The following is a 15,673-nucleotide window of genomic DNA, read 5'->3' on the forward strand; positions in this document are numbered from 1 at the left end:
TCCCCTCCAAAAAAAAAAAGTTGGTGAAACTGAGGTAGTCAGAGGTTAAGTGACTTGTCTAGGGCTACAGCTGAATTTGAAATCTGGCTTGCTTGACTTACTAGAACCCAGCACTCTATCCATTTTTCCACCTAGCTCCTTAAGATCCCTATTCTGAGAGAGTTCTAAATGTGATAGGGAAAAGAGACATACAGCCTCCATACACAGTTCAGTAAAGGAATAGCGTGCATGCTGAATCCTCTGACACTGAGTAGATGTGGAGCACAGATGCCAAGAAAGACAGATGAAGCCACTTGTGGGAGGCTTCCTGGAAAAGAGAGCTTTGATTTTTCATCTGTTTCCTTCCCTAGAGAGGAAGCTCAGTGCCCTGGTGACCATCACAACCAAGACTTTCCTCTGACTCCACAAGCTTCAGACATTGATCTGGAGCATCCAAAAACACTACCCAGATGTGACTGTACTTGTGACTGATGAGAGTGAGAAGCCAGAGAAAACTGAGAACAGTGATGTGGAACATTACATCATGCCCTTGTGAAGGTATGTTTTTGTGAGGCCCTATGGGTGGGTGGGATTCAGTTGTTTCATGGTAAGATGTATGTTTGGACACATGTATATGTGTACAGACCAGGGGCTGGAAGGGTGGTCATGCCTCTGCTTGACCCAGCACCCTTTGTTCTTCTTAGGAAAGATACCACACTGAAATACCTTCATTGATGATACAGACAATCTGGGAGTGATCTCTCTTGGAATTTGAAGTTTAGTGTGCTCCTGACATGTGACACCAGTACGATGTAGTGGCTAGAGAACCAGCCTCAGAACCAGGAAGATCTGAAGTCAAGTACTGTCTCTGACACATACTGGCTTGTGACTCTTGGCAAGTCATTTAACTGCTGTCTGACTCAGTTCTTCAACTGTAAAATGGGGGTCATAATAGCTCTGACATCCCAGGATTGTGAGGATCAATCAATTGATCAATAAACATTTATTAAGTGCCTACTATGTTCCAGGCATTGTACTAAGTGCTAGATCAAATGAGATATTTGTAAAGCACTAAGTGCAGTGCCTGGCACATAGAAAGTGCCCTATAAATGTTAGCTATCATTATTATCCCACTTCTCAGTGCTTCAGAACTTTACAGAACTGTAGGTTGTGGAGAATGTGCTGATCTGCATTGCTATAAGTTGTTTCCTCACTCAAGTGCCTTCCCTCTATTGATTATTTCCAATTGATCCTGTGTATAGCTTGCTTATCCATAGGTGTTTACATGTTGTCTCTCCTGTTTGACTCTGAGCTCTTTGAGAGAAGGAACTGTCTTTTGCCTTATTTTGTATCCCCAACACTTAGCATAATGCCCAGAACATCGTAGGCATCTAACTGGAGCAGTGGAGAGAACAATGGGCATGGAATTGGGAAGATAGAAGGTCAAGATGTGGTCTCAAATACTTTCTGGCTACATGAGCCCTGGACAAGTCTCTCAAACTCTTGTCTTAATTTTCACAACTACAATGGGGCTAATAATAGCACCTACTTACCCAGGTTGTGAGCATCAAATGAAATAAATTTGTAACGCACCTAGCATAGTGCTTGGCATATAGTAGGTAGTTATTAAATGCTCTTTGACTGACTGACACTATACTAATGAAATCATAGATCCAGTCCCTATCTCTGTCCCTTTGGTATGTGACCACTAAGAATGTGTGATATTGTGGAGATTCACACCATGTCAGATCCATCCTTTGGAGAATACTTGCCTCAAGAGGGCTGGAAGTTTGACTGGGTTCTCCATCCAAGGTGGAGAAAACTCCACCTTCATTCATTCCTGTTTTCCCCATGCTGCAGATGGCTAGTATCACCTTTTAGATAAATATACAACCACTGTCTGAGCAGGAGTGTCCTCTCGCTAAGCTCACACTATCTCGGGTGGGGTGGGGGAGCAGGCATTGATTTCTATGAACTGAGTGAAGAAATAAAGTATCTAAGTACTAAAGGCTTTTCTTTGTATCTCTTACTGGGCTAAAGTCCTGGGAGATGGGGTTCTGAGGATCACTAAGAAAAGAATAGTATCAACAAAATACTTGGGTGGCGTAGGCAAGAGAGAAGGAAAAAATGTATTTAGGGCTTCATTTCCCTTTCATGATAGCTGGGGCACAGCAAGCATTGCTCATCAGGAGAAATTCCTTGGACTCCATTGATTATTTTTGAGAGATTTCTTTTTATTTGTTTTTATACCCTAGTGATTTCCCCTTAACCCATTTCCATATGGAACTGTCCTTTGCATCAAAGACAGGCATTTAACAGCCCCATAGACAGAATATCCCTTCAAGAATAGCTGAACAAGTTGTGGTATATGATTGGAATCGAATATTATTGTGTTATAAGAAATGACGAGCAAGGTGATTTCAGAAAAATCTGGAAAGACTTACATGAACTGATACAGAGCAAAGTGAGCAGAACCAGGAGATATATACACAGTAACAGCAAAATTGTAAGATGAATGTCTGTGAATGACTTAGTTTCCAATGCCAAGTCCAAATTCAGCATAGGTGGGATGTCTTGATACTTTGGAAAATTCCCCAATTTGCTTTTTTCTCTGGACCACTCTCTCTTGTCCATCATGAGCAGGTGACCATCTTATGACCATTTAGTGAAGATGCCCTGTGCTTCACCCAACCTATGACCTCTCTGCTGATATGTCATTTTTGGCTGTCAAGAACAAGGTCTATCAGCCAATGAGATCCTGTATTTTACCATGTCTCTGTTGAATATTTAGGCAACAAACCATATAAAAACAAGGTCTTGGGGACCAGGGACATCTCAGATCATGAAGAAGGTCTGAGGTTCACTTCACTAGAGGGGACCATGAACTCTTCAATAAAGTGCCATTGGCTCAGAGCTCTCTGCTTTAGTGATTTTTCTTGCAGATTAGGCAATTAAAATGCCCATATGGTCTGACAACAATCCACAGACATAATATTTTTTTCCTTTAAATACATTTTATTAATGCCTTTTGTCATCACATCATAGTTGGTTTTTTCCCCAGGAAAAGGAGATATCTCCTCTTTTTTCCCTAGTCCATACTAAAATTTCCTTCCCTTATAACAAAGAAGAATAAGCAAAAATCTGATATAGTAATTGTATCTAACAACATCTATGCTATTTTTCCCACTTAGTTCCCTACTTCTCTGCTGGGAAGGGGGAGGTGTGTTTCCTGATTCGTTCTCTAGGATCACCATTGCTTTTTCCAATTGCTTAATTGAAATTAATTAATTTAGCTTCCTTTTACAAGAACACATCCTAACAAGCACAAAGTTGGATGCTTCCAGCAGAGATGGGTATCAGGATGGCTGCCAGACTATGAACTCAGCATACATCACCAGCCAGGGAGGATATGGACACAGATGCTTTATCTATCCCATAGGCAGGCACATGAGAAATCTTGGTTATAGTCATTGAAGGGAGGAAGGAAATTTGAAATATACAGGGAGCAAGGCCACTCGTGTCAGAAAGCAAACCTGAGAGACTGTGACCTCCATTAGAGAATGTGCTAATATAGGGATTAAAAATAACACTGACCTAATCCTCCTTGCAGCAATTGAGATGTACAATTGGTAGCAAGCACAGCTATAAAATAAAGATCTAGTAGATGTAATACAGGCCAAGAATCAGGGGTATCATCCTCAGGGGTCGCAAGAATGTCTGGAGGGCACTCTGTAGCTGAGGGAGCAGTGTAATGGAAAAAATGATGAAATTTGAATCAGATGCCCTTACATTAAGTCCAAACGCTGCCTTTTATTGCCCACATGACCTCAGGATGACTTTGTACAACTCTGCCTCACAAGCAAGTCAAGACATCACCCTTGTGACATCATTGGTCCTCTTTGGGAACCAAGGATGAACAAGGCAAAACAACAATCAGGGGAACTAAGTGAACCACTTCAGACCTGAGTGTCTTTATCTGTGAAATAAGGGATTGGAAGAAGGCTTCTACTGTCCCTTTCACTTCTAAGGCTAGTGATCCTAGGTTGGAAGACTGAAGCTGACTTCTACCTACGTGAACTAATCTCTACATAAGATCCAAGAAAGCAAACTGGTCCACTGAAAGCAAGATGCTCCATTGCTACAGAAGATGTCCACAGTGGAAACATGGGCCACAGGAAAACTCTATAGATGGTGTGGAACTGATTCTATTGGCCCATGATGGCAGGGGATGTACATATAGAGGATGTGACCAGTGCTCACTGTGTTCAAGGAAGGTTATTCACCGGGTAGTGCATAAGCTTTAAAAGCTCTTTGGAGTTAATGTCCATAGACTTCTTGTCTCTGGAAGGGAATAGGGATAATATAAGCATTGTCGCTAGGGGTGATGGATCACTTCACCTGGTATAACTAGACCTACTCAATTAATAACCAGGAGGCTTCTCTATTAGCCAAAGTGTTGTGGGAGAAGTATTTTTCTGTATATGGATTCCCTGTCAGGATTCCTACAGTTCAGGGTCAAGATTTTGAATCAAGCTGTCCAAGCAGGTGTTGGACTTGGCAGGAATTGAGATGTATAGAAATATGCCATACCAGGCTGAAAGAGACATGCAGAGAGTTTTGATTACATGTTCCTGAACATCCTGTTGACCCTGAGGCTTGATCAGAAGGTTCAGTGGAGTTAGCATATGGCCTTTCTAGTGCATGCATGGAATGTGACCTGGAATGATACTATAGGTTTCATTCCATTCTTATTGAGGTTGAGTAATAGTCACAGTTGCCTAGAGGGATCACTCCTTAAAAGTATAGGATGAGTTGCTCAGGAGTGTTTTGTCTGCTGCTGCATAGGTATGATTCAAGAGGTGGTGGAGACACTGATTACTTATGGTTTGGGCTACTGCCCTGTGCTTTTGAGATCTAAAATGATGGAAAAAATGTGGAGACTCAAATAGGACATCATCAAACTGAAATAAGTAAAAAAAAAAGAGGCTCTAAAGCCTAATTATGGAATTATCTCAGAAGGACAAAGAGTAAGAAATGATGGTATGACATTACAGTTTTCTGTCAGGAACTCTAACCAGGGAGTTGAGGTCAACCAAGAAATCTTGGTGTCCATTGAAAGGAAAGTGACAAATTAGTGGAAAGCTGGCATAGACAACTACTCCATGTCAAGTGGTAGAAGGATTGGGTAACCTACCAGTCTACAAAATAGTCTTGCAGAAAGGTCAGGGCCTGCAAAGATGGTGCATTGCAGCTTCCTATGAGGGAGTTAGTTGCACTCTCTGATAACCAGGAGGATAAAAGCAATGGAGAGGAGTGAAAGGCACCTCTAAGGAGAGCTCATTCACCAGCTGCGGATGGTCAGTGCCAAACAAGGACTCAATGGGAAGGATCACACAGGTGAAGAGGAAACTGCATGTTGGTGTCTTCTTGAGTGTTTAGAAAACTTTCCAAGATTCACCCAGAATGAGGGGAGACCTCTGCTCAAATAGGAAAGAGCAGACTGAAACCAGAGACAGCTCATTTAGTTTTCTACCTTTATAGACCCAAAGGGAAATGTGGCTACTTACAGAGCCTGATAAACTAGGGACTGGAAATGGTGGCATTCAACCTGGCCCATCTACTACGCCAGGACTGGATATGTAGGCCAGTGGGCCTTAGGATGATGAAGATACAGGACTAACAGTGAGGTGCCACAGAAGTTCTAGGGCTATCTGACCAGTCACTAGGCCACTGATGGAGAACCTGCAGCCTCAAGGTCATACTTGGTGACAGCACTCTAGGTCCTCAAGTGTGGCCCTTTGACTGAATCCAAACTTCACAGAATAGATTTGCAGCCTTAAGTAACCCCTAGAGAGGGTTACTTATGCAGTCAGTCATTTCCTATTGATGTATATAATGTGTATGTGGTATGAAATCTCAACATATAATGTTATGTGTTATATGTTTACATATTAGTTATTTGACTTACTGTATACAACTCTAACATGATACTATCTGGTATGCATTTTTAATAGTATTTTATTTTCCCCCAATTATATACAAAGACAATTTTTAATATTCATTTTAATAAAATTTTGAGTTCCAAATTTTTCTCTCTTCCTCACTCCCCTCTCCTTTTCCTATAGGTTATACATGTACAATCATGTAAAACATTTCTATGTTAGTTACATTTGTGAAAAGATGAAACAGAGTGAAAGGGGAAAAAACCACAAAAATAAAGAGAATGAAAAAAGTATGTTTTGCTCTGCCTTCAGAGTCCATCAGCTCTTTATCTAGATATGGTTAGCATTTTCTATCATAAGTCCTTTGTAGTTATCTTGCATTGTTGTGTTGCTGAGAAAAATTAAGTGATTCATAGTGGATCATCACACAGTGTTTCTGTTACTGCGTAGGGTATTTCCCTGGTTCTGCTCGTTTCACTTTTCATCAGTTCATACAAATCTTCCCAGTTTATTCTGAGAGTATCCTGCTCATCATTTCTTATAGAACAATAGTATTCCATTACATTTATATACCACAACTTGTTCAGCCATTCTCCAGTTGATGGGCATCCCCTCAATTTTAATATGTTGCCATATGGTATGTATTTGAATGTATATTATACATTCAAATACATACGATACACTGCTTTACAATATGCAACAATACTACCATACATTGCTTTACAATATGCAACTTTGCAAAATGATATTTTGTACTATGATCTTGCTTGTGAGCTTTATGTTTGCTATGCTGTAAGCAATTTTAATTTGTGTGTTAAGCTGTTGTTTAGTCATTTTCATTGTGTCTGAGTCTTTGTCACTCCATTTGGGGTTTTCTTGGAAAAGACTATAGCAATTTGCCATTTCCTTCTGCAGCTTTTTTTACAGATGAGAAAACTGAGACTAGCAGGGTTAAGTTGACTTACCCAGGGTCACACTGTTAGTAAGTGTCTGAGGATAGATTTGAACTCAGGTCTTACTGACTACAGGCCTGGTTTGCTATCCACTGCACTGCCTAGCTGGAACTGGGCACCTAATGCATCAGTCTTTTGGGATGGTTGCCTACAACAAAGTTGTAAACATAATAATGCATGTTTTATATTGTGTACTCCCAGCTGTACCTGCATATTTGAAGTGATTTGCAAGGACAACAGATATTTTTTATTGAGGGGCTGAGGAGAATTACCATGATTTCATTTCTTATGATTATTGGTATGCAGAGGGACACTCCTCGGAAATACAAAATGAGTTGCTTAGGAGTAAGTGTCTGCTGCCGTGTAGGCATGATTCCAGATTCCAGATAATTACTTACTGTTTGTATTAGGGAAAAGGATACATATGGTTCAAGACTCTCCTCAGGGAGAGAGGAGGTGGAGGAGAGAGGGAAGGAGAAGACTTTGGGAAGCAGCAGGTAGGAGCATGTCTTAACATAACCCTGATTTTCAAGTTGCTTTCTTAGATAATTTAGGGAATTTCCCATTGGGAAAGATAAGGGGTTCAACCTCTCAATTGAGTCAAGATGTTTTTTGCTTCCAGTGAAGGAGTTCATTTATTCTGTGTGTTTTCTGGGATATCCTTATCTGCATAACTTTTCTGATTTCCATTTGTTATGTGCTCCAATAAATTAGTTTATTCACAATTCACTATTTATGATGATCTTTTGTGTAACTAGCATTTTAGTGATAATCTAATCTGAAGATGTAAGCTTGGAAGAACTCCTTCCTCTTTAAGTGATAATGATCAAAAATGAACCCAAGAAAAAAGTCATTTCCCCTAGATCAGCAATATTTTTTGGGTACAGATAAATAAAATTATAATCTGGTACTCCCTCTCTGAGGAGCACAGAGTGGCCAGCCTTACATGTACTCCCTTCTCTGCCTCCCTAGTGAGCAGCAATAAAAGTCTCCTTTGGAGAGGGGTGGACAAGATTCTCTAGATCTCTATCAAAGTCCCTAATTTTAGAGCTAGAAGGCACTTAGAGATTATCTGCCCTAACTCTCTAATTTTTACAGATGACAAAACTGAGGTCCAGAGATGTTAAGTGACTTGCCCAAGATCACGCAGGTAGGTGATATGGACAGGTTTTAAACCCAGGTCCATTGACTCCAAAGCCAATAATCTTTTTTTTTCTTTTGAATTTTTTCAATGAACAAATATTTGTTTTCTTTCCTTCTCATCCCAGCCCCATTGAAAACAAAACTAAACCTTTATAATAAACATGCACAATTAAGCAAAATAAATTCCTGTATTGATCATCTCCAAAAAAATCTCTTTCTGTATATTGAATCCATTGCCTTTCTGTCGGGAGGGGGGTAGCAGCTTCCCCATCAAGCCTCTGTAATCCTGGCTCTACATTGATCAGAGTCCTTAAGTCTTGGCCAGTGGCCTTTCCACTTTGCCACACTGCCTCTCAAATTGCTTGGTTTCTATCTAGTTGCAGGGTGGTGGAATCACAAGGCAAGGACTCATATTGGTGGGTAGCCTTCTGAGATGGGAAGTTTGAAAAAAGAAGCAGTTGGAGTGCAGGGGTCAATAGGGGCAGAAAAGACACATCTGCTTTGCAGCAGAAGTAAAGAAAAGGAAAGACACTACATGGGTGAGTCAGCAATGGCATATCCAAGTCCAGCAGTCCTGGCAAAAGCCTGTTGGCTCTGGAGCCAGCAAAGTGAATGGCTGCTTCTGAGAGGCATTAGTAGCTCTCTAGGTTAGAGACTGAGCTGAAAGGATACAAAGAATAAATGATTCCTGCCTCCCAGCCCCCGCCCCCACCACTTGACCTGGCAACAGAAATAGTTTCCTCTCATCTTTGTGGTGAGAGGGGCTGAAGATGATTTTATTGCTTAGTTTTCTTTTATTATTTACTCTGCTGTTCCTATTGCCAGGGCTGGTTTGCTGGAAGAAGCATAGGCCTTTCTCAGGTTACTACCAAGTACTTGCTATGGGTGGATGATGACTTTCTTTTCACCAGAGATAAAGATTGAGGTTCTGGTGGATGTTCTGGAAAAAACAGGGGTGGATGTGGTAAGAGGAACTTTCTTTCTCCTTTGTTCCTACCCCAACCTCCCAAACTTTCTTTCTTTCCTCTCTCCTCCTTTCCTTTTTCCTTTTCTGCCTTCCTTCCTCTTTTCCTTCTTCCTTCCTTTCTCTCTTCTTTCCTTCCTTCCTTCCTCCCTCCCTTCTTTTTCCTTTTTTCCTCCATCCTTTCCTTCTTCCTTACTTCCTCCATCCTTTCTTTTCTCCCTCCCTCCTTTTCTTTTTCCCTTTCTCCTTCCCTTCTTTCTTTGTCCCCTCCCTATTTCCTCCCTCCCTTCTTCTTTTCTTCATTCCTTCCTGTCTGATTTGTAACAAATGTTTAGTGAGCACTTATTGGCACACACTTTTCTTCATTTAGTCAGATGGTGCTGTGTCACAACATGGCATATAGTGGCATGGGTGATGGACAGTTCCATGTCTATGATCCTGATCTGGAGTCAGGTGATCTGGATTTGAATCCTACCTCTGACACAAACTGTGTGCCTATGGGATGATTGTTTCAACCATTCTAAGCCTGTGTGCTCCTCTGAAAATTGGGCTAATGATCCTTGTTCTACCAACTTCACAGGGTTATTGTGAGGAAAATGCTTTTGTAGAGCTAAAAACACCATGTAAACAATTCACCATCTTGCTGGGGAAGGAGAGGGTGGAGATCATGGAAATCTTCATGGTGGAATTTGAGCTGGGTATTGAAAGATGGATAGAATTTCAGTCAGGAGCAGAGAAGGCATTTGAGATATGAGCAAAGAGATACATGTAAAAATATGGATAGGAACAAGTTTGAGGAATTTAATTCTTCCATGACTTCCATCTCAATTTACTTGGGTCAAGCAGTTTAAGACATGACCTCTGCCTATAAGGAGCTTACAGACTGTTGGGAGATGACTTATCAAGACAAAACATTTAAGAAATAATATAAAATACAATTCAGGAGTTAATCACTAGAGGTCCCTTTGTTTCCTTAAATAAATGAATATATGAAATATATGAATGTTAGGATGTTAACTCCTTGAGAGTTGTGATAGTTTTATTCTTTGCATTTGTATCCCCAGTACTTAATAAATGTGTAGGGTTGATGAATACTGACTTGTGTCCCTAATAAAGAAAGCGGGGGAGGAGATTTTTTAAAGGGGAGCCAAGGAGAGAATGATCATGTGAAAAGTAGGAGTTGGGATGATTTCCTTCCAGTTGCAAGTGACACATCTCATCTTTATTCTGCTTAGGATCATAGAGATGGAAACGACCCTAAAGGTCACTTAGTCCAACCTCCTTCCTATTTTATAGATGAGGAAATAACGACTTAACAAGGTGCCTGATGTCATGTTGATTACTACACAGGCAGGAAGAGGCAGAGCTAGGATTTCAACCTGGGTCCCTTTGGCTCCAAGTTCAGCAGTCTTGCTCTCTCTTTTCATCTCCTCCTCTCAGACAGGGAATGGATGAACCTAGAAGGGGAAAATGGAGTAGCTCAGACAGAGAAGGCAGACAAAAAACTGGTAGAGACCAAGCACTGTTATTTTAGCATCAGCTCCAACAACCAACAAGAAGAGGTAGGAAAGGAACAAGGACTCTGACCAATTTTAAGGGTTATGGGATTTAAAGATCTTCCATGCCCCATTGGACTTGCTGACGTAGCAGGAAGGGGCAGAGCAAGAGGAAGCGGAAGCCAAGCTGGAGTTCCTGCGGTGGCTAGCAGTGGTGGCGATGGTGGCAGCAGCAGCAGAGGCAGCGGCGACAGCAGCGCGAAGCCCTTTTTGAGTCAGCCAGAATTTCTGCTAAGGACTCCTGCTGAGGACTGCCAGGGGCCAGAGCTGCTGGGAGCACGCTTCCTGGATGCTGGGTGGTTGCTGTGAGTGGGGAGAGGAGGACCTTTGCCTGAGGTAGCCTGTTCTGTTTTAAAGGCTTGAGAATGTGGGTGTTTTCTATTTTATCTACCTGTGCCAATTTCATAACTACTCTGATGGCTTTCACTTTCTGGTTTTGGGACTCAGTCTTTTGGTATCTTAATAAATTTTCTAGCTTATTCCCCCATATGGCAAGCATGATGTATTTTGGGATGGATAATTATATCAGCATATCTGTAATTTCCATAGGCATTGTGAATATGGCATTGCTGATACATTTGGCGAGCAGGATGGGATCACAAAATGTCAGGCCTCTATTTGGAAGCAGTGGGGCTTTAGAGGGAGAAATGGCTATTCCAGGATGGGAGGATTTGCCTTATTCCTCTCTAGCCAGAGAATGGGCTAAAAGCACAGGGCCCTGTGAAAACTGGGAACCAAGGCTAAAAGAGGGAGAACCTGGAGATTTGGAAAGATGTTTGAAAGCAATACCCATAGAACCAGGCAAAGAACTGGCAGGAGTGTGCAGGAGAGGCTGGGTGCTGCTAACAAGTTATCGCCTTATGTGTAAAAGTAGGCATAAGCTTCTGGAGGAAAGAGCTCGGATGGCTAGGGAGTCAGCTGGTTTGCCTGAGGATTCTTCTGTGTCACAGCACTCAGAAGAGCAAACTGGAGGGACTCATGTGGTCCAGGAGCAAGCTACTGTTCATGTAGCTAAAAGGAAGCAAAAAACTAGCAGAAGGAATGTGCATGCAGCTTTTGTACAGGCTGGGCAGAATTGCCCTGACAGCTTCCAGGAGAATGTGTGTGAGGAGAATGGGGCAAGGTTAGATGAGGAGTCTTCTAATGTAGAAGCTCTCCCCATACGAAGAAGAAGACAGGAGAACCACCGAGGTAAAACAGAGTCCAGGGAGATAATTGAGGATTTCACTCAACAGGAGATCACTGATATATTGAGTAGATTTACCCAAAGAATGGGGGAGTCTTTAGTGTCTTGGATAGTAAGAATCACAGATGAAGGCGCCAGAGGAATAACACTGGACAATGAGGACTGTTTAAAATTCATAAGTATCGGTCAGAATCCTTTTGTACACCAGGCTTTTAGGGATCACCATATGCAAGGAGGAAATAACAAAACTAATCTGCTAGCTTTAGCTGCAGAAGGATGCAAAAAGCAATATCCTACTGAATCTATGTGGCCTAGGGGAGACAGACCCTGGTACTCACTTAGAGACTGTATGAGAAAGCTAAAGGAGGAGGTAATGAAAACTGCTATCCTGATCGGAGATGCAAATGCATATTATGATACCCCCCTAGGAGTTCCTCATAGAAATATCATAGTGAAGACAGCTCCTCCTGCATATAAGCACCTAATTCTGACTCTGTTAATTGGAGAAATAGGGCACCCTCTTTCAGAGGTGCTGGATAAGATTTCACAATTAAGCGATTTAGGGGAATGGGAAAAAGACAAATTGCCTTGAGAGAGAAGAGTAAACAGCCAGAGGATTCAGAGACAAAATAGACCAACAAGAAGGGAACTGTTTACTGCTCTATTAAGAGCTGGGGTGGACTTCAGAAGAATAGATGGTATTCCAACTGAAGAGCTGCATAAGATGTACCAAGAAAAGGTACTTAGCATTAGAATGAACAGGGAAGCAGGAACCACCCCTGCAGGTATTTCTGAATCTGAATCTTTGTATCCAAGTTTGCCCCACCTTCAGGGGGAATAGGAGATAGGCCAAGCTCCAGCCCAGATAAAAGAAATATGCAGAAGAGATTGAAGACCCCATATTTCTTTAACAATATATTGGAAGAATGGATCAACTACTGTGACTAGGGCACTGCTTGATACTGGGGCTGAGGCCACACTTATCTATGGAAACCCTGATAAGTTTAAACATGGAACTCCTATTACCATCACAGGTCTAGGAGGCACTGAAATATCAGCCAGACAAGTTAAAATAACAATGAAAATTGGGCAGTTACCTAAGAAAGAATATACTGTGGTGGTTGTACCCATTCCTGAATACATCATTGGAATAGATGTATTGAGAGGCATGACTCTGAATGTACCTGAAGGAAGATACCAATTTGCTGTGAGGAAGATAGGAATTAATACAGTTTTAGTGGGAAAACTAAAAATGGACCCAATCACTTTACCTGAACCTTCTGAAGTAATTACTTTAAAACAGTATCGTGTGCCAGGTGGGCAAGATGAAATTACCACTACTATAAAGGAATATGTTGAAGCAGGAGTGTTAGTCCCTACAACCACAAGATGGAATAATCCTGTCTGGCCAGTAAGAAAATCAGATGGGACATGGAGAATGACTGTGGATTATAGACAGTTGAATAAGGTGACTCCTTCTTTGTATGCTGCTGTTCCAGATACCATCACCTTAATAGAAAGGATCCAGAAATATGATGGGACTTGGTATGCAGTTATTGACTTGGCAAATGCCTTCTTCACCATCCCAATAGACCCTAAACAATGGGACCACTTCGCTTTCACTTGGCAGGGTAGACAATATACTTTCACCCGCTTGCCACAAGGGTACATACATAGCCCCACTATTTGTCACAGGATTGTGGCTGAACAGTTGGATGAATGAAAGCTACCTGGTATACAGCTTACCCACTACATTGATGATATCATGATACAGGGAAAAGATGTGAAAGAAGTGGAAAGGAGTTTGACCCTTCTAATTGAGCATATGAAAAGTAAAGGGTGGGAAATTAACCCTGCAAAGGTTCAAGGACCAGCTCAAAATGTGAAATTTTTGGGTATACAATGGAACAAGGGGCTAAGGGAGATTCTTCCTCAAGCCCGACAAAAGATTCAGGATTTTCCTACCTCTACCAATAAGAAGGAGGGACAAAAGTTCATAGGATTGTTTGGATACTGGAGGCACCACATTCCACATTTGGGACAGATTTTGAAACCTTTATATAGAGTCACACGGAAGAAATATGAATTCGATTGGGGACTTGAGAAGAGTAAAGCTTTTGACGAAGCCAAGGCTGCCATACAATTGGCCCTAGATTTGTGGTCCATGCAGAATGGTCCAGTGGAATTGCAAGTGACTGTACAAGATGATTATGCAAACTGGAGCTTATGGCAAAAACAACAAAGCCGAAATGTACCTTTGGGATTTTGGTGTAGGAAACTCCCTTCATCTGGAGTCCAGTATACACCTTTTGAAAAGCAGTTGTTGGGGGCGGAGCCAAGATGGCGGAGTAGAAGCAAGACCTTCCCGCGGCTCCGGCTTCCACCCTCCCCAATCCATGTAAAAAGGGGACTCTAAACACACTTTGGAGCTGCAGAACCCACATAATGACTCAGAGAAGCTAAACTCCCGCTGAGGACAGCCCGGCAGGCTGGCAGGAATCGGCCAACGCAGCGCTCTGGGAGCCGAGTCCAGCCCCACACCGAGGCTTTAGCCCCAGGGCGGGCCTGACCGACCAGCCATTGGCCGGAGGGACTCCAGATCAGCAGCAGCTGTGGCCGTTTCCAGATTTATCAACACATAGACACAAAGGACAAAGTGAGAGGTTCGAGGCTGGGAAGGTGCACGGCGGCAACGCGGTGGACGCAGGCCGTAAGGCACGGCAGCGGCAGCGCGGTGGGCGCAGCCTGGGAAGGCCCGCGCAGCCTGGGAAGGCCCGCGCAGCCTGGGAAGGCCCGGCGGCGGCAGCGGCAGTGGATGCAGGCGGGGAAGGCGCAGCGGCCTGTGCAGGAAGGCGTGGCGCGGCTGGAGGATGCAATCCTGGAAGGGGCCTGATCAACTCAGAGGGCAAGTCTTCCCACCAACCACAAGGTCCACTACCAGGCCTATCACCAAAGGGCTGGGACTGGAAAGAGCAAGGTAAGAAGCAAATACAGGGGCCCCTATACTGGACAGCAAACACTCCTGGGGCTACCACTTCATAGCCCAGAAATCTTTAAAAAAAAAAAAAAACCCCTTTCAGGACCTCCAAAGACAAGGATGACAGAGTGAACCCCACTTGCTCCAAACCCCCCCTCTGACCCTGAAAATATAGTAACTCTTGCCCCAGGGCAAAACCCTCTACAGCAAAGGCTTGGGATCCTAGAGGAAGGGCGTGGCTAGGACACTGCCTCAAAATGGGTAGAAAGCAGACTACAAAGACAAAGACTCTGGAGTCCTACTATCCTCAGAGGGAGGAACCAACCTCAGAGGGAGACAATGTGGACTCCACACCCATAGCTGAGACTTCAACAGGGAATGGATCCCAAGCACAGAAGGCTCTCCTAGATGAGATCAAAAGGAACTTTGAAAGCAAAATGAGAGAGATAGAAGACAAAATGAATCATTCTCTCAAAACGAAAATAGCAGAATTTGAAAAACATTATAATGAGGAAAACATCTCTCTAAAAAGAAAAGTGTATGATATGGAAAAGGAGCTTCAAAAATTAACCAAGGAAAATGATTTGCTAAAAACCAGAATTAAACAAATGGAAACAAATAACTCTATGAGGAACCAAGAATTAGCCAAGCAAAACAACAAAAATGAAAAATTAGAAAAAGAGGTAAAATACCTCAAAGAAAAAATAACTGACCTGGAAAACAGATCCAGGAGAGATAATCTGAGAATCATAGACCTACCAGAAAATTATGATGAAAAAATGAGCCTGGACAACATTCTCCAAGAGCTCATCAAGGAAAACTGCCCTGAGATACTAGAACCTGAGGGGAAAACAGAAATCGACAGAATCTACCAGGCACCTGCTGTAAGAGATCCCAAACTGAAAAATCCTCAAAATGTTGTGGCCAAACTCCAGAAGTACCAGATAAAAGAGAAAATACTTCAAGCAGCCAG

At 42.4% G+C, this 15,673-nt stretch overlaps 1 protein-coding gene and 1 pseudogene across 1 annotated transcript; both read left to right on the plus strand.

Annotated features, from left to right (window-relative positions):
• Positions 1–283: 283 nt before the first annotated feature.
• The window catches only part of LOC138143156 (beta-1,4 N-acetylgalactosaminyltransferase 2-like), a 29,575-nt pseudogene continuing 14,185 nt past the window's right edge, over positions 284–15,673 (plus strand).
• LOC138143155 (uncharacterized) lies at positions 374–14,050 on the plus strand. The gene is made up of 4 exons (XM_069064360.1): positions 374–537; positions 7,285–7,371; positions 7,973–8,024; positions 10,422–14,050. Exon 4 carries the CDS (start codon positions 10,903–10,905, stop codon positions 12,313–12,315), a length of 1,413 nt encoding a protein of 470 aa, XP_068920461.1. The 5' UTR covers positions 374–537; positions 7,285–7,371; positions 7,973–8,024; positions 10,422–10,902; the 3' UTR covers positions 12,316–14,050.

Source organism: Petaurus breviceps, unplaced genomic scaffold (assembly GCF_028583685.1).
Source record: "Petaurus breviceps papuanus isolate PSGF00001 unplaced genomic scaffold, PetGlider_PUasm1.0 90630, whole genome shotgun sequence".
Lineage (NCBI taxonomy): Eukaryota > Metazoa > Chordata > Mammalia > Diprotodontia > Petauridae > Petaurus > Petaurus breviceps.